The sequence below is a fragment of the Musca autumnalis genome, unplaced genomic scaffold, assembly GCF_047663935.1.
Source record: "Musca autumnalis isolate F117 unplaced genomic scaffold, ASM4766393v1 scaffold_1, whole genome shotgun sequence".
Lineage (NCBI taxonomy): Eukaryota > Metazoa > Arthropoda > Insecta > Diptera > Muscidae > Musca > Musca autumnalis.
This window is the reverse complement of record NW_027411644.1, coordinates 7,753,530-7,771,235: the sequence shown is the minus strand read 5'-3', so window position 1 is coordinate 7,771,235 and position 17,706 is coordinate 7,753,530. Positions and strand designations below refer to the sequence as shown.

Below are 17,706 nucleotides of genomic sequence, written 5' to 3'. Positions count from 1 at the left end.
TTACTACATATTGGAACCACATCAATGTCTGCTAGAAATTTTACGACGTGTAAAGTATGGACCACATCGGTTACTCCCTTCAAGAGTTATCGTCCGCACAATTTTTCCGAAGATTTTCAAACTTTTGTGGAGGAGGTACCCGAAGGAGTGGACCGATATGACCTTCGAACTTAAACTAAGTTTGGACAAAATATTACGAAAGCCAAATTTTGGATCGGTTCATCCTTTTGAGGGTTATCGTGCGCACCAGCCAGACAGACAGACGGACATTGCAAAATCGACTCCAAATTGTCTGAAACGGATTTTGTCCAAACATACTTGTGGTCTAAAACCATTATTTCGATGAGGCACATTTTGCCCGTATGAAAGTATATATACCCTCGCTAAATGCTGAGGGTATAATAACACTCTTTTTTACACGCCATATATGTTTCGCTCATTTACTTAAACTCAAAAAACTTGTTCGTATAAATTCTCAGGATATCAACATTAAATTTTTGGCACAATAAGTTGTAGAAAGTGTAGAAAAAAATAGAAAAAAACATTTTTTGAGTTATGACACTGTTGGAGTACATGAGGCATATATACGTATGAAGACTTTATGGTAACTTTTACAGATAGTGGGATGAAGATCTGGATGGAGCATTTTAGTGTGCTATTGTTAACATATATTGGCGGAGATAGATATTACAAACGATGGTCAGCACTTCAATTCAATAAGACTGTAGGAGCTAATGGGCTGTTTCTAAGTAGGGATAGGTAATGAAAAGCAATAATCGATTTGTCGACTTTTCGATTTTAGTCTAAAATTAAAAATGCGATTTTTGTGTCTGGCGATTATTTCAGTTGTCCTAATACTCTTTCTTTGATCCTCTGCACAGATGATTTTGTAGCTATCAGAAAACTGTAGAACCGACAAAGTCAAATATATGGGCAAAATCGAAAATCGAACACAAATTAATCGATTATGCTGTTTTCAGTCCAGTCAAACTCGGCTTCGATTTTCAGACCTTTGACTGCAAAAAGTAGGCTAATCCATTAATTGAAAGTCAACTTACCTACCCCTGCGGCTGCTTTTAAGCCAAAACTCGACTTCGATTTTTAGTCGACTAATCGATTAATTAAAAGTCGACTTACCTATCCCTACTTCTAAGGCGGCTGCTTCTAAGGGGTTTGGAATATTATGAAACAGTTCGGTATGTGCTAACTAGAATGCATTTCTCGACTATTGTAACCAGGGGTGCAGAGTTGGTGGTTTTCCCGCTACTTGTGGTGATTTTTCACCTACAAAAATCACTGTTTAAGCAGAAATGTCAACAGTTTTAAGGTAAACATCGCTACAGACCTATGGTGCGTATGTGGCCGTAACGATTTTTATGTCGGAACAGTTGGCATCCCTAATTGAAATTTCAAATACGATCCGAAGGCCAGACGTCTAATGCTTATAGATTTATATAAGGTAAATACGATTGTGTACGCGTAGTGGGTATATGCATCTGTCGACGTCTTAAAACTGGGAGTTATGTCAGTCCAAAATTATGTGAGCCCATGAATTTTGGGGGTTATTTCTTACATTAAATGAGGGCATTACTGTCAAAATTAAATTGCGCACAGAGCAAGAAGCTTTCAAAGAAATTCTGGCCCAATCTGTCCAATTAACTCGGACCAAATGTGACAATTGAAAACCGTACTTTTGAGGTAGTTAAATGTAAATATGATGCGTATTGCTATAAATAAAAAATAGCAGCATTGAAGTAAAAATCACTTTACCACAAACAAAATCCAACTCTCGACAACCACAAATTTCATTTTATATTTATTGTATGAATCCGAAACATCAAGTAACCATATACATGAGCCACAACTTGGTGTGTTTGAGAGGAAATTTCTTGAAAATAACTATGGACCAATATGCATTGGTTCCATGATTATCTTTGTCTTATAAACCATGAGCTCTTTCTGTGATATACCGACATCCACATTCTAATCGTAGTGAGTGCTCATAAGACATTATATCTGTTCCAGAAACTGCAAGAAACTACAAATTTTTACTACGATAACAATTTTTCTTTAACAGTATCGAAAAAATAGTACAATAGTACAAATTAGTAGATTCTTGCAGTTCTACAACAGACCAATTGATTTGCTTGTGCCATCATTCATGTGGCCTTTATTAAGTGCAACGGCATGCATGTGTGTGTGTGGGAGGACATGGTCTTTGTTCTGATACACACTGTCGTATGCACAAGAGTACGAGATAACTGAATTATTCAATAATTTACCCGCTGGAGAGTCGATAATTATATAAAATCTAATTTTAATAAGTGGATTTTCCAACTGCCAAATCTCACCCAAAAATATGTACATATGTAATTTATTCGAGGGTTGTGTTGGTTAGGTTATGTCAGGAGAATGACTTTTTGACTGAAAGAAACATGGATCAAAGACATCAAGTATTATAATATTTAAACTTGTACAGAAAAGGTAGTCATCTCTCATTTCGCCACAACCGACATAATCCGAAAATTTTGCTGTAGAGGTTTAGTTGCCAATGAAAACTTCCATGTTATCTTACCAGTATTTTCGATTCAGGACTTTTTTATGCACCTGCATATAACCTCAATAAAATTGTGAAAAATATATTAACAACTTATCTAACTTAACATAGACACAATTAAACAAATAACACAAAATGCATAATAAGCGAAATCATACATTTTATTTTCAAAAACTACTTAGCAGGCTTGAGTCGAGTTCAACAGCTAAATACTTAATTCCTTAAGTTCAAATATTTTTTTTTGTTTTTTTTTTTCAAAGTTGCGGTAATATTTTGTGATAGGTACTTTTAAGCTATTTATAACCAAAACTATGAAAATGCACAAATGGCGCCTTCTACCACACAAACACACCAACCCTATAACATGCATCGAACAAACAAAACTTTAAACATAAATTATAACACATTTACAAACAAAAAACGTCGCTTATACACAAATATATTATGAACTAGGACCGATGACAATGAAAATGAATGAAAAAATAGTTGAACAAATAGGGTATCTATGTATGTGTGTAAGTATGTATGTAAGTATCCTTATATGCATATGTATGTATATTGTATGTGTAAGTGTCGGCATTTGTTTGAGTGTACATTATGAAAGTTTATGCAAATTATCAGCACATAATTTATCACATTTGCATTCAGCAATACCTTCCCACTTACATTCATGGGCATTCAATGAAATGCACAGCTGGCTATACCCTACCCTACCACCGAGTGGGTAGTCAACTCTAAACACCATCTAATGGATACAAATTACAGAAATTATGATGGACACATAACCTTACTCGAACGATGAGCAGTAGTCGTCGTTCACAGCAATGTGGTCAAGTGTGGGGAACTTAAATGAATTATGTGTATGTATGTATGTACTACTCATGCTCAACAAGAATTGCCATTGACTGTAATAAATTTATTAAGGGAAATGTTTTTTGTTTTAACAAATCATTTAGCACTTTTTTGGGAAATGATAAAATGGTCTCTATGGGGTGGCATTTTCTGTGTAAAATATCGAACAATTTCCAAATAGTCAATATTGGTTAAAAGTAAAAGTATAAAGTCTCGATTTTTTATGAAATTCCACAAATTCCTTTTTTATAACACATAGTATGGAACTAATAATGTCCGACCATATAAAGTATAACTTGATCAGGATAAAATTCTAAGGCGATGTAGCAATGTCCGTCTGCAATAATTGGCTCCAATTGGCACTAAGAGTTTCATGAGGTCAACAAAAATTCGGCACCAAAGATGGTGGATGCTTTAGCTATATAGGGCCCATATAACCCCGATTTAAAGCATTTTAAGGCTTTTAGCTAAATTTTTGCCAGCATTTGCTGAAATTTGACATTTGAGCTTCTCAGTTACCAAAAACGTCTCCAATAAAAATTTGCCACTATAGGCCCACGGTACCTCCTAATTTAAGGTATATTGAGACTTTTAGCTACATTTGCTGACTGAACTAGCTGAAATTTGACATTAGAGGTTCTCAGTGGTCCCTAAACTTCTCCACCGAAAATCGTCAATATAGATCCTATTTTTGAATAGCCGCCATATAAAGTACCCTCGATTTTCGGTATTTTGAGGATTTTAGCTACAATTTTTAACGGAACTACTCGTAACTGTAATTTGACATTTGAAGTTCTAAGAGGACCCGAAACCTCCCCACCAAAAATCATCAATATAGGTTTTGGAACAGCCCCCACATAACGGTACCACCGATTTTAAGTATATTGGGAATTTAAACTACCATTTTTAACCGAAATAGCAGAAATTTTACATTTGAGGTTCTCAGTGATCCCGATACTTCTCCACCAAATAAAGGTACCAACAGATTGAATAAATTTTTAGATACATTTATGCTAACGACGGTATATACACTTTCCTACGGGCAAAATATGCCTCATCGAAATAAAGGTTTTAGACCCCAAGTATCTTTGGGTGAAATCCGTTTCAGACAATTTGGAGTTGATTTAGCCAGGTCCGTCCGTCTGTCTGGCTGGCTGGAGCGCACGATAACTCTCGAACAGATCAACCGATTCGGTCCAAAATGTAGCTTTCGCAACATTTTGTCCAAACTTAGTTTAAGTTCGAAGATGGGTTATATCGGTCCACTCCTTCCGTTACCTCCCCAACAGAAGTTCGAAAATGTTCGGAAAATTTGTGCGCACGATAACTCTTGAAGGGAGTAACCGATTTGGCCCATACTTTGCACATCGTGACATTTCTACCCTACTTAGTTAGATGTGGTTCGAATACGGACTCAATCGGTCCACTCTTTCGGGTAGTTCCCACGCAAAATTTCGGAAAAGTTCAGTTTAGGACCTGCTCTCGAATCACTTTAATTTTTGTTGTAACAACTTGTATTCACTGCCTCCCGTACGACGGTACAACTTTCATCACGGGCAAGTCTATACTTCCCGAGAAAATAGCCTAAAAAGTGCAAAAAACCCCTATGGCACCACGTGTAGTGGTTGGAGCGCAAGATAACTCTCGAACGGATCTGCCGATGCGGTACAAAATTTGGCCTTCTTAATATTTTGTCCAAACTTAGTTTAAGTTCGAAGATAAGCCATATTGGTCCACTCCTTCAGGTACCGCCTCCACAAAAGTTCAAAAACGTTCGGAAAAAATTTTGCGCTCGATAGCCCTTGAAGGGAGTATCCTATTTTGTCCATACTTTACACATCCCAACTTATCTACCAGATATAAATCAGGTTTGAATATTTGTCCACTCCTTCGGGTACCTCCCGCACAAAATTTCGGATAAGTTCACCTTTAGATCTGCTCTCGAATCACTTTAATTTTTGTTTAAAGCAACTTGCATTCGCTGCCTCAATTACGACGGTAAAAGTTTTTTCAGGGGCAAGTCCATACTTCTTCAGAAAACTGTCCGAAAGGTGTAAAACCCCCATATGTCGCCATATGTAGTGGCAGGAGACCACTATAAATCTCGAACTGATCATCCGATTTTGTCCAAAATTTGGCCTTCGTCATATTTTGTCCAAACTTAGTCTCAGTTCGAAAATGGGCAATACCGGTCCACAACTTCCGGTATTTTCGCCCAATATTTAAAAATGTCACTAAAATAGTATGCGCAATGTCCCTTGAACGGGGCAACCAATTTGGTCCAAATTTGATATCTCCTAATATTTTGTCCACGATGACCCACGGAAAAGACTAGTTGGCTCGATATATCGATATCGAAACATATGACTCCCATAATAAGGTCCAATTCCATAATGGAATTCTTTCAAGTACCAATCCACCACATTCCATCCTAAATACATTCTTTCTGTCCGTAGATGAAAGTTTCAATTCACACAGGCAGAGGTTATATTTCGTCGGCAAAGCCGACTGATCCTTTTTTTAGTTGTTTGACCTATCCCACGGTCGAACAATTTTCGCGCCTAACAGGAAACTAATTATTCCATTTTAGTTCAGAATATTTTATTTTATAAAAAGTTCGGCCCGGCCGAACATAATGTTTTTTACTTGTTCTTGTTCACCAAGAACTTTACAATCATAAATTTCTGTTCATTAATTAGATTTTACTGTCCCCGAAACCTATCTTCCATGTAAGCTTGATATATGTTTTTATGATTCTAAGGGTTTAACAAATAACTTTACTATACCACAATGACTAGAAAATAATAAATTTCAAAGAAAAGAGTATTATATCGAAATTTCAGATGACATTATATCCTAATAATTCCTCTACATTTACAAAACCTTATACTAAATCAGTGGTTCGTAGGGTGTAGCACAATTCGTTGTCAGCATCATAATAAACTTCCTTTAGTTTTGGTTCACGTCAGAATACATCAACGTAAAGCACATAACAAACAATAAGTAAGACCACACCCCTCGACAAAAGTTTTTTGGTCCTCCCTTTAAGTATGGATGGCTTTGTTGTTTAACCGACAATAACATCGTTGCAAATGATTGTGTAATTTTCGCGTATTTTGGTAATATTAACTGTTTTTAAGCTGTTTGATGATTGGGGAAAACTAAACTTTTGTTTGATGATAGGTTTTGTGTGTGTGTGTGTATTTGCTGCATACACGTGACAAAGAGTCACATGGAGAAGTGGTTGGAAGGCCAAAATAAAGCCACAACTTAAAAAAGGAGGAAACTAAAACTATACCACCAACCGTGGATGGAATAAGATGAAAGCCAAGCCCGAACATGCATTATCGCTTACACATGTAGCACCAGCGACAAATTCGCTCCATTATAAACCGCCACATGATGCATGCATTGCATTTGGCTCATATGTTGGCTAGATGGTTTATTTGGTCATGATGATGTTTGCTGTTCTCTGCATCTACTTAAAGTTTGTTAGTCAAAGTTTGTTTCAGCATTCGGGTAGGGGTAAGCAGCTTTCTCAGAGCAAATTCAAAGGACCAAACCCACACACATTTGAGTGTTTTTTTAACTAAAACAAAACACAAAGCCACGCAAAATTTGATCAATGGATACATTTTGTAGGGGTAAGTGAATGGAGGGAAGGGACGAGAGAGAGACAGAAAGTCAATACCATAGACAAAATGTGCTGCTGATGCCTGTGTAGAAAAATGTCAACTTTTTTCCGGGATAAATAAAGTGTTGCTGGAGCAAGTAAATCCTTAAAAGTGTACGAAAACACTTGTATATTAAAACATCAACATCAACCTCTATATCAAAAGTATTGAAAATGTTTCTGAACAAAAAATATATGTTACAAAGTCAAAAATGTGTTTACCGCAATGAACTAGCAAATGGGAGAATCCCAATGAAAATTAACAGCTGCAAAAAGAAAGAGAGACTGCTCTAACTGCTAGACTGCTCTAACAAAGAGTACTTGAAGAGTACGAGTTATTTGGGAGTTTTCGCTAGTACTCCTGGTTTAAAGATAAAAGCGGGTTTCTAAATGCTCGAAAAGAGTAAGGTAAGTGAAATCGGATGAAAAACAAACTTATTTATTTTTGGCGTTTGTGTGTTCGAGTGGGAGTAAACTCCTTAAAGTCAACTCTACCAGTATTTCGAACATTTTCACTCTCCCTTTTATTTTCATGCAAACACATATTCTTTAAGTACTCGTAGTACTTTTTACCCGCGAGAAAATTGGAAATATGCTTCGCGAGTGACGATGATCTTTCGATTTTGGATTTTTACTCGTAGAGGTACTCCCGCTCGACTTCGAGGGAGTATTTCGGAGCTCTGTACATTAGAGACGGCTAAGAATTATGGCCTGATTCACTAAGACTGTTAGAATAAAAAATTCTTCGAAATACTAGCAAACTTCTGTTTTTTACAGTGTTTCGTTGACAATATTTGAATTGTTTTTATTTTCAATCAAACTAACATTTTCCACTACATAGGAGTTTGGAAATAATTCGAACGAATTTAAAACAACAAATATGGACGATGGTAAATTAAAAATAATTTCAGCTCAAATGTTTCAAATACAGAGTAAATTGGTTTCAACTTATTTGTTGGCTTTAAGTGCGATTTTATCTCTTGTTTCCTCATAACCTTTAAAAATAAGGACAAGTAGGTTGACTGGCAGGTCGTTAGAGCATAAATACCATATAAACCCACTTTGTATAATTTTGGGGAAGTATTTCAAGAAAATGCCAGTCAAAACACTGATGCAATAATTGATAGAGACATATTGCACATTTTACGCTGGGTTAAGTAAAATGTCCCACATAAATAAGATTGATGTAAAAAGTTGCTTTAATTTAGTTACCGTAATGTAGTCATCACAACGAACTTTTTAAACATTTTCTCCTCTGTCTATTTTACTTTGGCTTCCAATAACGGAGAAAAATTGCACAGTTTATGTGAATGTGTCTATTTGTGTGTGTGTGTGCAAGTGTGCCAGATCCAGCGCATATTGTCTGGATGAAGACACTAATGCAATTTCCAATAACCATCAAGTGCAAACTTTAATAATATACAGTATACAAACACATGGACACGTACACACACTCATGTACATACACAAATTGTTCATTTGCTGCTGACCGTAATATTGATGCCGGTGTTGATGTGACCAAATGACCATGGATGGTTGGTTATTTTAAAGCATTCTATCAGCAGCAGGAGAAAATCTGTTGAGCTGTAAGTTTCAACTTTTCCTATGTTTGCGGTAACAATCAGGCGTAAAAATATCGCAACAGAAGACCTGCCAATGGTTCGTATGCTTCTTTTTTACTCTAGAAAAAAAAAACGTTTGCATTGACAAAAAACGAAAGAATGTAGTATAATGTACAACAAAAACAACAATATAATATGCAAAACTCGAAACCAACATATAGTTGTGCCTGGGACCATATTGTCTGATAGTTAGCAGTGACATGTCGCATGCATATGTTATGCTAGCCTGAGGGCAACAAATTAAATAAATTATGTTTTCGGGATTAGGAAGTCGAAATTTAGATGTGCTACATTAGTTCGACATAAACGATTATTAACAAAAGTATATAAACCCCAAATCCTTTTGCTTCTGGAAATGTACACAACTATTTTCATAACAATCTCCGCTTGTTTCTTTCCATGGCTTCAACCCATTTTAACACATTATTTGACATAAATTTAGCCACAGCTTCCACGCAAATTAACTTTTAAGGCCAATATTTTTTGCCAAGTCTAAAAACATTTCATTTTATCCGAAAGCATTTAATTTGTATAATATTCAACCACATTTCGCGAGTTATTAAAGGCTAAACCTTGGCTTCAACTATGTTACATTTTCAAAAATATTGCCCATATATTACCTGATTATCTTTTTCGGGTCTACATGAGCGGCACTCATAAAATATATTGTTACGGAATAAGGGTTTAACTTAATTCTGTGTAGACGTTGTTTTATTCCCCGATACGATTTGTAACAAATAAAACGATGGTTCGTTTTGGATTACGATTCTACAATGCTTTAGTGAAGTTATTCACTTATACACGGAAGACTTTATTTCTCTACTAGCACACAGCTAACTCTAGTAACTAATAAGCACACAGCTTTACTCTATTCAGGTTACTACTCACTTACACTGACGATTTTAAGTCGCGGTCGGAAATACTACTCCATCGCCCAGCCGCTCCTTTGCCGTATTTATAAGTGTCCGCTGACTGTTCTAGTCTCCTTAACGTAGAATGTTCGACAGTGATCACGCGACATGCTAGTGGATTCGCAAATACACATACTCGTATACAGACAGACGAATTAATTTAAACAACGAATGTGGGCAGATGTAGTAAATAAGGGAGAGGGCCAGGGGTACCAACAAATGACGTCACAATGCAAGCTACAACTGAATGCCGCAAAACTAATGAAAAGAGAGTGAATTGAAAGCGTATAAAAAGAGCAATAGCAAAACAAACATAGAAAAGTTGTGATTTGAATTCTATACAGTAATTGTTGTTGAAAATTTGATTTAAATAAACTAGATGCCTACATTACAATTCAAATTCTTAAATTAACAGAAATTCGTCTTAATTAGAAATTATTTGACGGGTAAATACCCGGTAATACCCATTTGTGGGTATTTACTATATTGAATCGCCAATACAACATCTTACACCCAATTCTTGGGTATAGGTTGTGAAATCGTTTCAAAATGGACAGTTTTACAATACTTTAAACAAGTGGGTACATACTTGGGTAAATACCCGAGTATTTACCCAAATGTTGGGTAAAAACTCTTTACCTGACGAACCACTTGACGTAGACTGACGAAATTTGGCTCAAATCTTACTTATATCAAGAGAACATCTGGTATTGAAAATTGGATCTCTGGGTCCATGTTTTGATATAGCCCCCCTTTTACAGTAACTCCCGATTTAAGGTATTTTTCACCTATTAGCCACATTTTACAACCAAATTGGCTGTAATTTGGCACAGTGAGTCCTCAATGAGTAGAATATATCCTTGCAAAAATGTGTTAACGTAGGTCCACGTTTTCTTGTAGCCCCCATATAAGGGTACCCCGATTTCGAGTATTTACCCAAAAGTGGGTAAAAACTATTTAACTGTCGAACCACTTGACGTAGGCTAACAAAATTTGGCTCAAATTTTTCTTATATCAATAGTATTAAAGGTATTGAAAATGTAGTCCCTGGGTCCATGTTTTTATATAGCCCCCATATAGCCGTACCTCCCGATTTAAGGTATTTTTACCTATTAGCCACATTTTACAATCATACTGACTGTAATTTGGTACAGTGAGTTCCCAATATGTATGAAATATCCTTGCAAAAAATTGTCGACGTAAATTCGCGTTTTCTTGTAGCCCCAATATGGGTTTCTGAAATCGGGAGGTACGGTTATATGGGGGCTATATCAAAACGTGGACCCAAAGATCCCATTTTCAGTACCAGAAGTAATTTGATAGAACAAAGATTTCAGTCCAATTTTTGCAACCTACGTCAATTTGTTCGGAAGATAAATAGTTTTTACCCTACTTTTGGGTAAATACTCGAAATCGGGGTACTCTAAAATGGGGGTATAAGAAAACGTGGACCAATGTTGACAAATCTTTGCAAGGATATTTTCTACATACTGAGAACTCACTGTGTTTAGTTTAGTTAGGTAAAAAATACATTAAATCGGGAGGTACGGCTATATGGGAGCTATATCAAAACATGGGCCCAGTGATAATACCAGATGTTCTATCGATATAAGTAAGATTTCAGCCAAATTTCGTCAGCCTACGTCAAGTGGTTCGGCAGTTAAATAGTTTTTACCCAAGGTTTGGGTATATACTCGAAATCGGGGTACCCTTATATTGAGGCTATAAGAAAGCGTGGACCTACGTTGACAACTTTGTGCAAGGATATATTATACTCCTTGAGGACTCGCTGTGCCAAATTACAGCCAATTTGGTTGTAAAATGTGGCTAATAGATGAAAAATACCTTAAATCGGGAGGTACGGCTATATGGGGGCTATACGAAAACATGGATCCAGGGACTCCATTTTCAATACCTTTAATACTATTAATATAAAAATGTTTTGAGCCAAATTTTGTCAGTCTACGTCACGTGGTTCGGCAGATAAAGAGTTTTTACCCAGTATATGGGTAAATACTCGAAATCGGGGTACCCTTATATGGGGGCTATAAGAAAACGTGGACCTAGGTTGACAAAATTTTGCAAAGATATTTTATACTCATTGAGGACTCACTGTGCTAAATTACAGCCAATTTGGTTGTAAAATGTGGCTAATAGGTGAAAAATACCAGATGTTCTCTTGATATAAGTAAGATTTGAGCCAAATTTCGTCAGTCTACGTCAAGTGGTTCGTCAGTTAAAGAGTTTTTACCCAACATTTGGGTAAATCTATATATATACTAGCTGACGCGGTCCGCGTTGCCCCGTTTTTAATGTAAACATTTATAACCCATCTACATATTTATATATCTACACCTTTTTAGATTCAATTCGAATCATTTTAGTTGTAATTCGAGAATTCCAGTTTTAATTCGTAACATTTTATTTGTAATTCGAGAATTGCATTTGTAATTCGAAACATTTCAATTGTTATTCGAATTATTCCTTCAGAATAAAAATGAGTTATTAAGGCGATGTTCTTCAGCTGAAATCAAGATACAGGCCGCAATATTTAACATTGAACTTTGTAATGAATTTCTCCTAGGATATTTGATATTGGAAATGGGTCCACGTTTTGATATAAACCCCATGGAACTGTACCACCCGATTTTCGGTATTCGCCATTAAATGGGATTTAGTCTTCCTTGGGGTATAAGCATTCCCATTCTGTGTCCAGTTTTTGATAAAGCACCCGATGTTGGGTATTTTCAAGGGTCTATGGAGCATTTTTATTTCAGGAAGGTTCTATGGGAGCACTCTTTCTGTAAGAAAGAAATTTTGAAAACGTTTGAGAGTTATCTTGCACGCTAAGAATTTTGGTATGTGCCGGAAGGCACATTACCTCAGGGAGTATGGACCTACTTTAGAAAAAAATTGTACTGTCGTAACAAAACAAACAACAAACATTTTTAAATAGATCCGAGACGAGTTCTAAAACTGAACATTTCCCAAATTTTGTGTGGCAGGTACCCGAAGGACGGGACCGCTATAGTCCATATTCCAAGCCGAATGAAACATTACAATGTACAAAATTTAGTTAGTGTGTGCCTTCAGAGTTTCTTGGAGCCTTTTTGCCATATCTCAGGTAGTATGGTGGCCGCAAGAACAACTTGCTGAAATTCCAAAACGATCCGAGAGGAGGTCTTAAACTGCACTTTTCCCAAACCAATATAGTCCATATTCTAACCTGAGCTATATCTACAAAGTAAAATACGATGTGCAAAGTTTGGACCAAATCAATTACTCCCTTCGAGAGTTATCGCTCAAAACATTTTACAGAAAAATTTTGATCATTTGTGGTGTGTGTTGGGTACCCAAAGGAGTGGACCGATATGGCTCATCTCCGATCTTAAACTAAGTTTGGGTAAAATATTGAAAAATTTGATACTAATTAGTTGATCCGTTCGAGAGTTATTGTGCGCACCAGCCAGCCAGACGGACCGACATGGCTCAATCGACTCCAAATTGTCTGAAACGAATTTCGTCAAAACATACTCGGGGTCTAAAACCGTTATTTTGATGAGGTACATTTTTGGTCGTATCAAAGTGTATATACCCTCGTTTGCCTAAAGGCTGATGGTATACAAACAAACCTGTCGGCGCACAGTGCTTCAGCAATCGATTTTCCTGGCCAAAACCCCAATTTTTTGTCGTCACCGATTGTTAAATTCTATATGGGATTCGATACTAAACATATTGAAACTAAAAAAAACCAAAAAATGAGGTCAAAATATTAGAAGGTGTGGTAGAGCTGGCAAACTATCGATGTTCACAACATTAAATATTTTCGATATTCAAATTACCGGTAGCTATCGATATTATCGTTAATTTGAAATCACCATTAATCTATATAAATAAAAATCAAATGTCGTTCGTTGGTAATAGCATCAGTTGAGAACGGCTCGACCGATTTCGATAATTATTTCTTTAAAATGTGCGCCATAACCCGGCTTTGGTTTTTAGCAAAGAAAATTTGACCACGCCCATTTTTTTCAATTTCCAATTTTTATCATTTCTACAAAAACTACTGAACCGATTTTCCTGAAATTGCCAGGGAATGTACAGGGATGACCCCGGTAAAAATAGGCTACAAATTTAGTTCAATTTCGGAAGGGGTGGGATACTTCCCCTATACCCTATTTCTTTAAAAATGCTATATCTACATAAATAAAAATCACGACATTTGCAAAATTTCATATTTGCAAAAATTACGAATGTTGAGGATGGGTACATTTCCCACGCCTTTCTTTAAAACGCTATATGTATAAGCCAAACTTATGATTTGGAGCCAAAATAAATATGTTATATCTAGAAAACTGACTACCACTCCCACTCTTTTCAATACATATTTTTCCAAAACTAATGAACCTAATTTCGTGAAATTTTTAAAAAAATTTCAGGAATGTCCCTTGTTCAAAAATGCTATATATTAGTAGACGAATTTCGAGGGCCTATTGTTTTCTAATCGCTATATTTGCTAAACTTATGAGTGCATCGGCTTGCAACTTGCGATGGTTGCGCCCCCGATCAAGAATAACGATATATTTACGAATTTCCTTAAATGGTGAGGTTCAACGGTTCATCAGGCATGAAAAACTAAAACATATAAGTCTCAGTAAGCGGGAGAATTAGACTTAAATTTCTCGTTAACTTTTATAACTAGATTGCTTTATTGTAAAGACATGGGACGAGGACGATAAAAAATCCTAAGCAGAATCAATGGGCACAAAATTCGACAAAGTCCATAAGAGAGAAAAAAGGTTAGAGACAAAATCTGTTGATAAATTTAAAATCCTTCCCGGTTTGACAATGGACCGAAGAAGTGAAGTAGAAAATATCTATTTTTGAATTGTCAAGCATATAGTCAATAAAAATTGTCAATAAAACTAATTACGACGGGCCAACAACACGGACCGGGGTCTGCTAGTTTGTAAATAAAATTGCGGAAATGTCTATGCTTTTGTTGACATTTTGCACAAGTACTTCACAGAAATATAAAGGAGAAAAATCAATTGATTTTATTTCATAAAAAAAAACAACAAATACAATTTACTTTACAGAAAATTTGTACGTGTGACTACTGACTTACTTTCTCACATCCACAAAACCGAAAAGCCGCGCATTTTCATTTCATTTCAATAGATTTTAGGTTAGAGGTTTTTAATCCGATATTATCGATAAGACAAAACTATATATCGATATTGAATTTTAAAAAAATAATCGATACTATCGATAGTCCCATCAATTTTCTGTCAGCGCTATGGTGTGGACGTGGTGTGCTCCTAAAGATGACAATTTTTTCGCAATTTTGGAAAATACGTAATTTTTGCACATTTCTAGAGATATAATAGCTATTTCTATTTTTTTGGAAACTATAATAGATTTTGTGTTCTTTTTTCTTTTTTTAGGTAGGTAAAATAGTGGCCGTAGCACCGTTTCAATAAATTATTTATTTGTTTAAATATTTATTACAATTAAAAATTATAATAAACTTATAGCTATGCCGTAGCGTTTACACGAAGTGAACTATTTTATTTTTTCTCAAGTAATAAATAATCGTGAAATTTCAAATTTAGTGGACTAGAACTTTTAGGGAGCAGCCTAGAACAAGGTCTTGTTTTCGCAGAACCATGCATGAGAGTATCCACTTTCAGCTCATACATATATACTTCTGTACCATTTCCACTCCGTGCGTTTAACATTTTTTTATTTATTTATTTATTTTTTTTTTTTTTTGAAATTAAATTAATTGTAAAAATATGTGTGTTTTCATACGGTTTCGAATATAAATTATAGCTTTTTTACAAAATTTTTCATTTTTTAATATATGAGTTTTTATTAGTTATATGAGTTTTATGAAAACCCAATTTATTTTTTTTTTTTAGAAAAAAGTTTTTATTTTTTTTTTTTTCTTTTAAAGTTTTGTACTTTTAGATAAGAACATTTTGAATCACTGTGCTTTGACAACTTCCTAAACTTCTTTTAAAACAAGGTATCTTTTTAGCACGTTTAGGTGATTGACCCTGCACCACACTGCGGTTAGGGGTATTATGTCATTGTGCATTTGTATGTAACATACAAAAGGAAACGAGATATATCGATAGTTCATTCTAGGCATATACATATGTACATAGAATAACAATCTGAGTCGCTTAATGCATGTCCGTCCGTCCATTCGCAACGTAGCATTTATTGTCCTATTCAGCTGAAAAGTGGGGTGTATAATTTTTTAGCTCTATTGCTTTCGGTGAAAATCGGTTCAGATTTGGATATAACTCCCCTACATATTTTCGGCCGATTTCACGTTTTTGCTGCATCAAACACGCTATTTATGTCCGATTTCGATTAAATTTAGAATGTGTGACTCAATTCCGTCTAGATAAATGTACCTAACTTTAGCGAAATCGGTTCAGATTTGTATATAGGTCCCATATATAGTTTCGGCCGATTTCACGTTTTTGCTGCACCATGAATGTGTACCTGAATTCTGGCTAAAACTAAATATGCCAATAAAAATAGAAATCGGTTCAGATTTGGATATAGCTCCCTTATATATTTTCGCCCGATTTAACGTATTTGCTACGCCAAACAAGCTATATCTGTCCAATTTTGGAATGTGTGAACGAAATCAGTTCAGATTTGTTGTGGTGTAGGGTACCATATAGTCAGGCCCGCCCGACTTTGATCCTTTCCTTGCACGCTTATTTTTATTTTAATCATTTATTTATTTTTTTGTACAATCGGAGTCCGAGGTAAATATCTGTCGGAAACGCCGAATGATTCTTTTACTAGATTCATATTATTTTCTAACAATCTCAATATGTCAATATTGTGTTTTCAAATCATTCTGAGTGTCCTTATGTTGCTTGTAGAGTATCTTACCAAAAAGTACCGCATAGAACATTTAATGAATTTAGAGAAACATACATGCATTGTCACAGATTCTAGTTTTTTTTTCCAAAAAATATAAAGGACTGAAAGAAAAATTTACCAAATATACAACATATTGCTAAAAGCAATTTATAAACATATTACACTGCTCACGTCACACATAGCTCTCTTACACATGATGTCTAACACAAGCGACACCAGTGACTGGACTGCTGCTGGCTGGCTGGCTAGCTAGAAGTACTACATCAAGATTGCAGCAGTAGATTCAAGTCGTGCATTAACTAAAACAACACAGAACTGTGCATTGCCATTCAGTCATTCCCAGCCATATTCACGAGCCATTCAATATTGCCAGTCGAGTCTAGAGAATCGAGTCACTCGGTTATATTGTCGACAATAAATCAATGTTTAGTCAATGCATGGTGACATCAATTTCTCCAAAAGTGTCTGCAATTTCAACAAAACTATCGATAAAATATTTAACTCAAAATGTAAACATTTCAATTTCAAATAATTCACCGCTTTTTTCTTGAAACGCTTTTGCCGTTAAATGTTTTTAAAGCTATGTTGGCAGTCGCTTGTTCTACGTTGAAGTGTGAACAGTGGGAGGGATATAATTTCAAAATCAAAAAAATCATTGTATTTAGTACCAAACATCTATTTTTAAGAAAATATCAAAATCGTAACTGTTTTCAATCCAACAAAATAATTGTCCGCAATAAGAAGAAATTCAAAGGAATTTGGTTTCGAGTCGTCTTAGAAAAATAAGTCATCATTTTCCTCCTAAAGTCATATCAGATTATTGGTAACATTTTCCCAATACAAACTGGAACTACTGTATTGCTTTTTCGTCACATAATGTATTGAATTTCTCAACTGCACACTGAAAGCGTCTATTTTATTCCCAAGCATTTCAATTGCATTCATGATATGCCACATGATTTTTAGTGAACGAATAAATCATTGTGTACGTGTTTGTGTGAGTGTTTCATTCAACCAGCATCCTTTGCCGATAGTTGTCACATCTTCTCTTTTATTTGTTTCAAATATGTATGTGTACATACCCAGCAAGCATTTTCTATCGCCAATTACCCGAAGTAGTCACTCCCGGGCGATAGAAACACACATCCGCGATATCGCATTCTAATTGATGTAGGCACA

At 35.5% G+C, this 17,706-nt stretch overlaps 1 protein-coding gene and 1 long non-coding RNA gene across 2 annotated transcripts in view; one reads left to right on the top strand and one right to left on the bottom strand.

Moving 5' to 3' along the window:
* Positions 1-17,706, bottom strand: part of LOC141390329 (uncharacterized) — a 170,789-nt gene that overhangs the window by 73,879 nt on the left and 79,204 nt on the right. The window lies entirely within an intron of this gene.
* Positions 7,397-17,706, top strand: part of LOC141390328 (esterase B1-like) — a 64,987-nt gene continuing 54,677 nt past the window's right edge. The window contains exon 1 of the mRNA XM_073963247.1: positions 7,397-7,490. Coding sequence (XP_073819348.1) covers positions 7,473-7,490 — 18 coding nt within the window. The 5' untranslated portion in view covers positions 7,397-7,472. The remainder of the gene's footprint in view (positions 7,491-17,706) is intronic.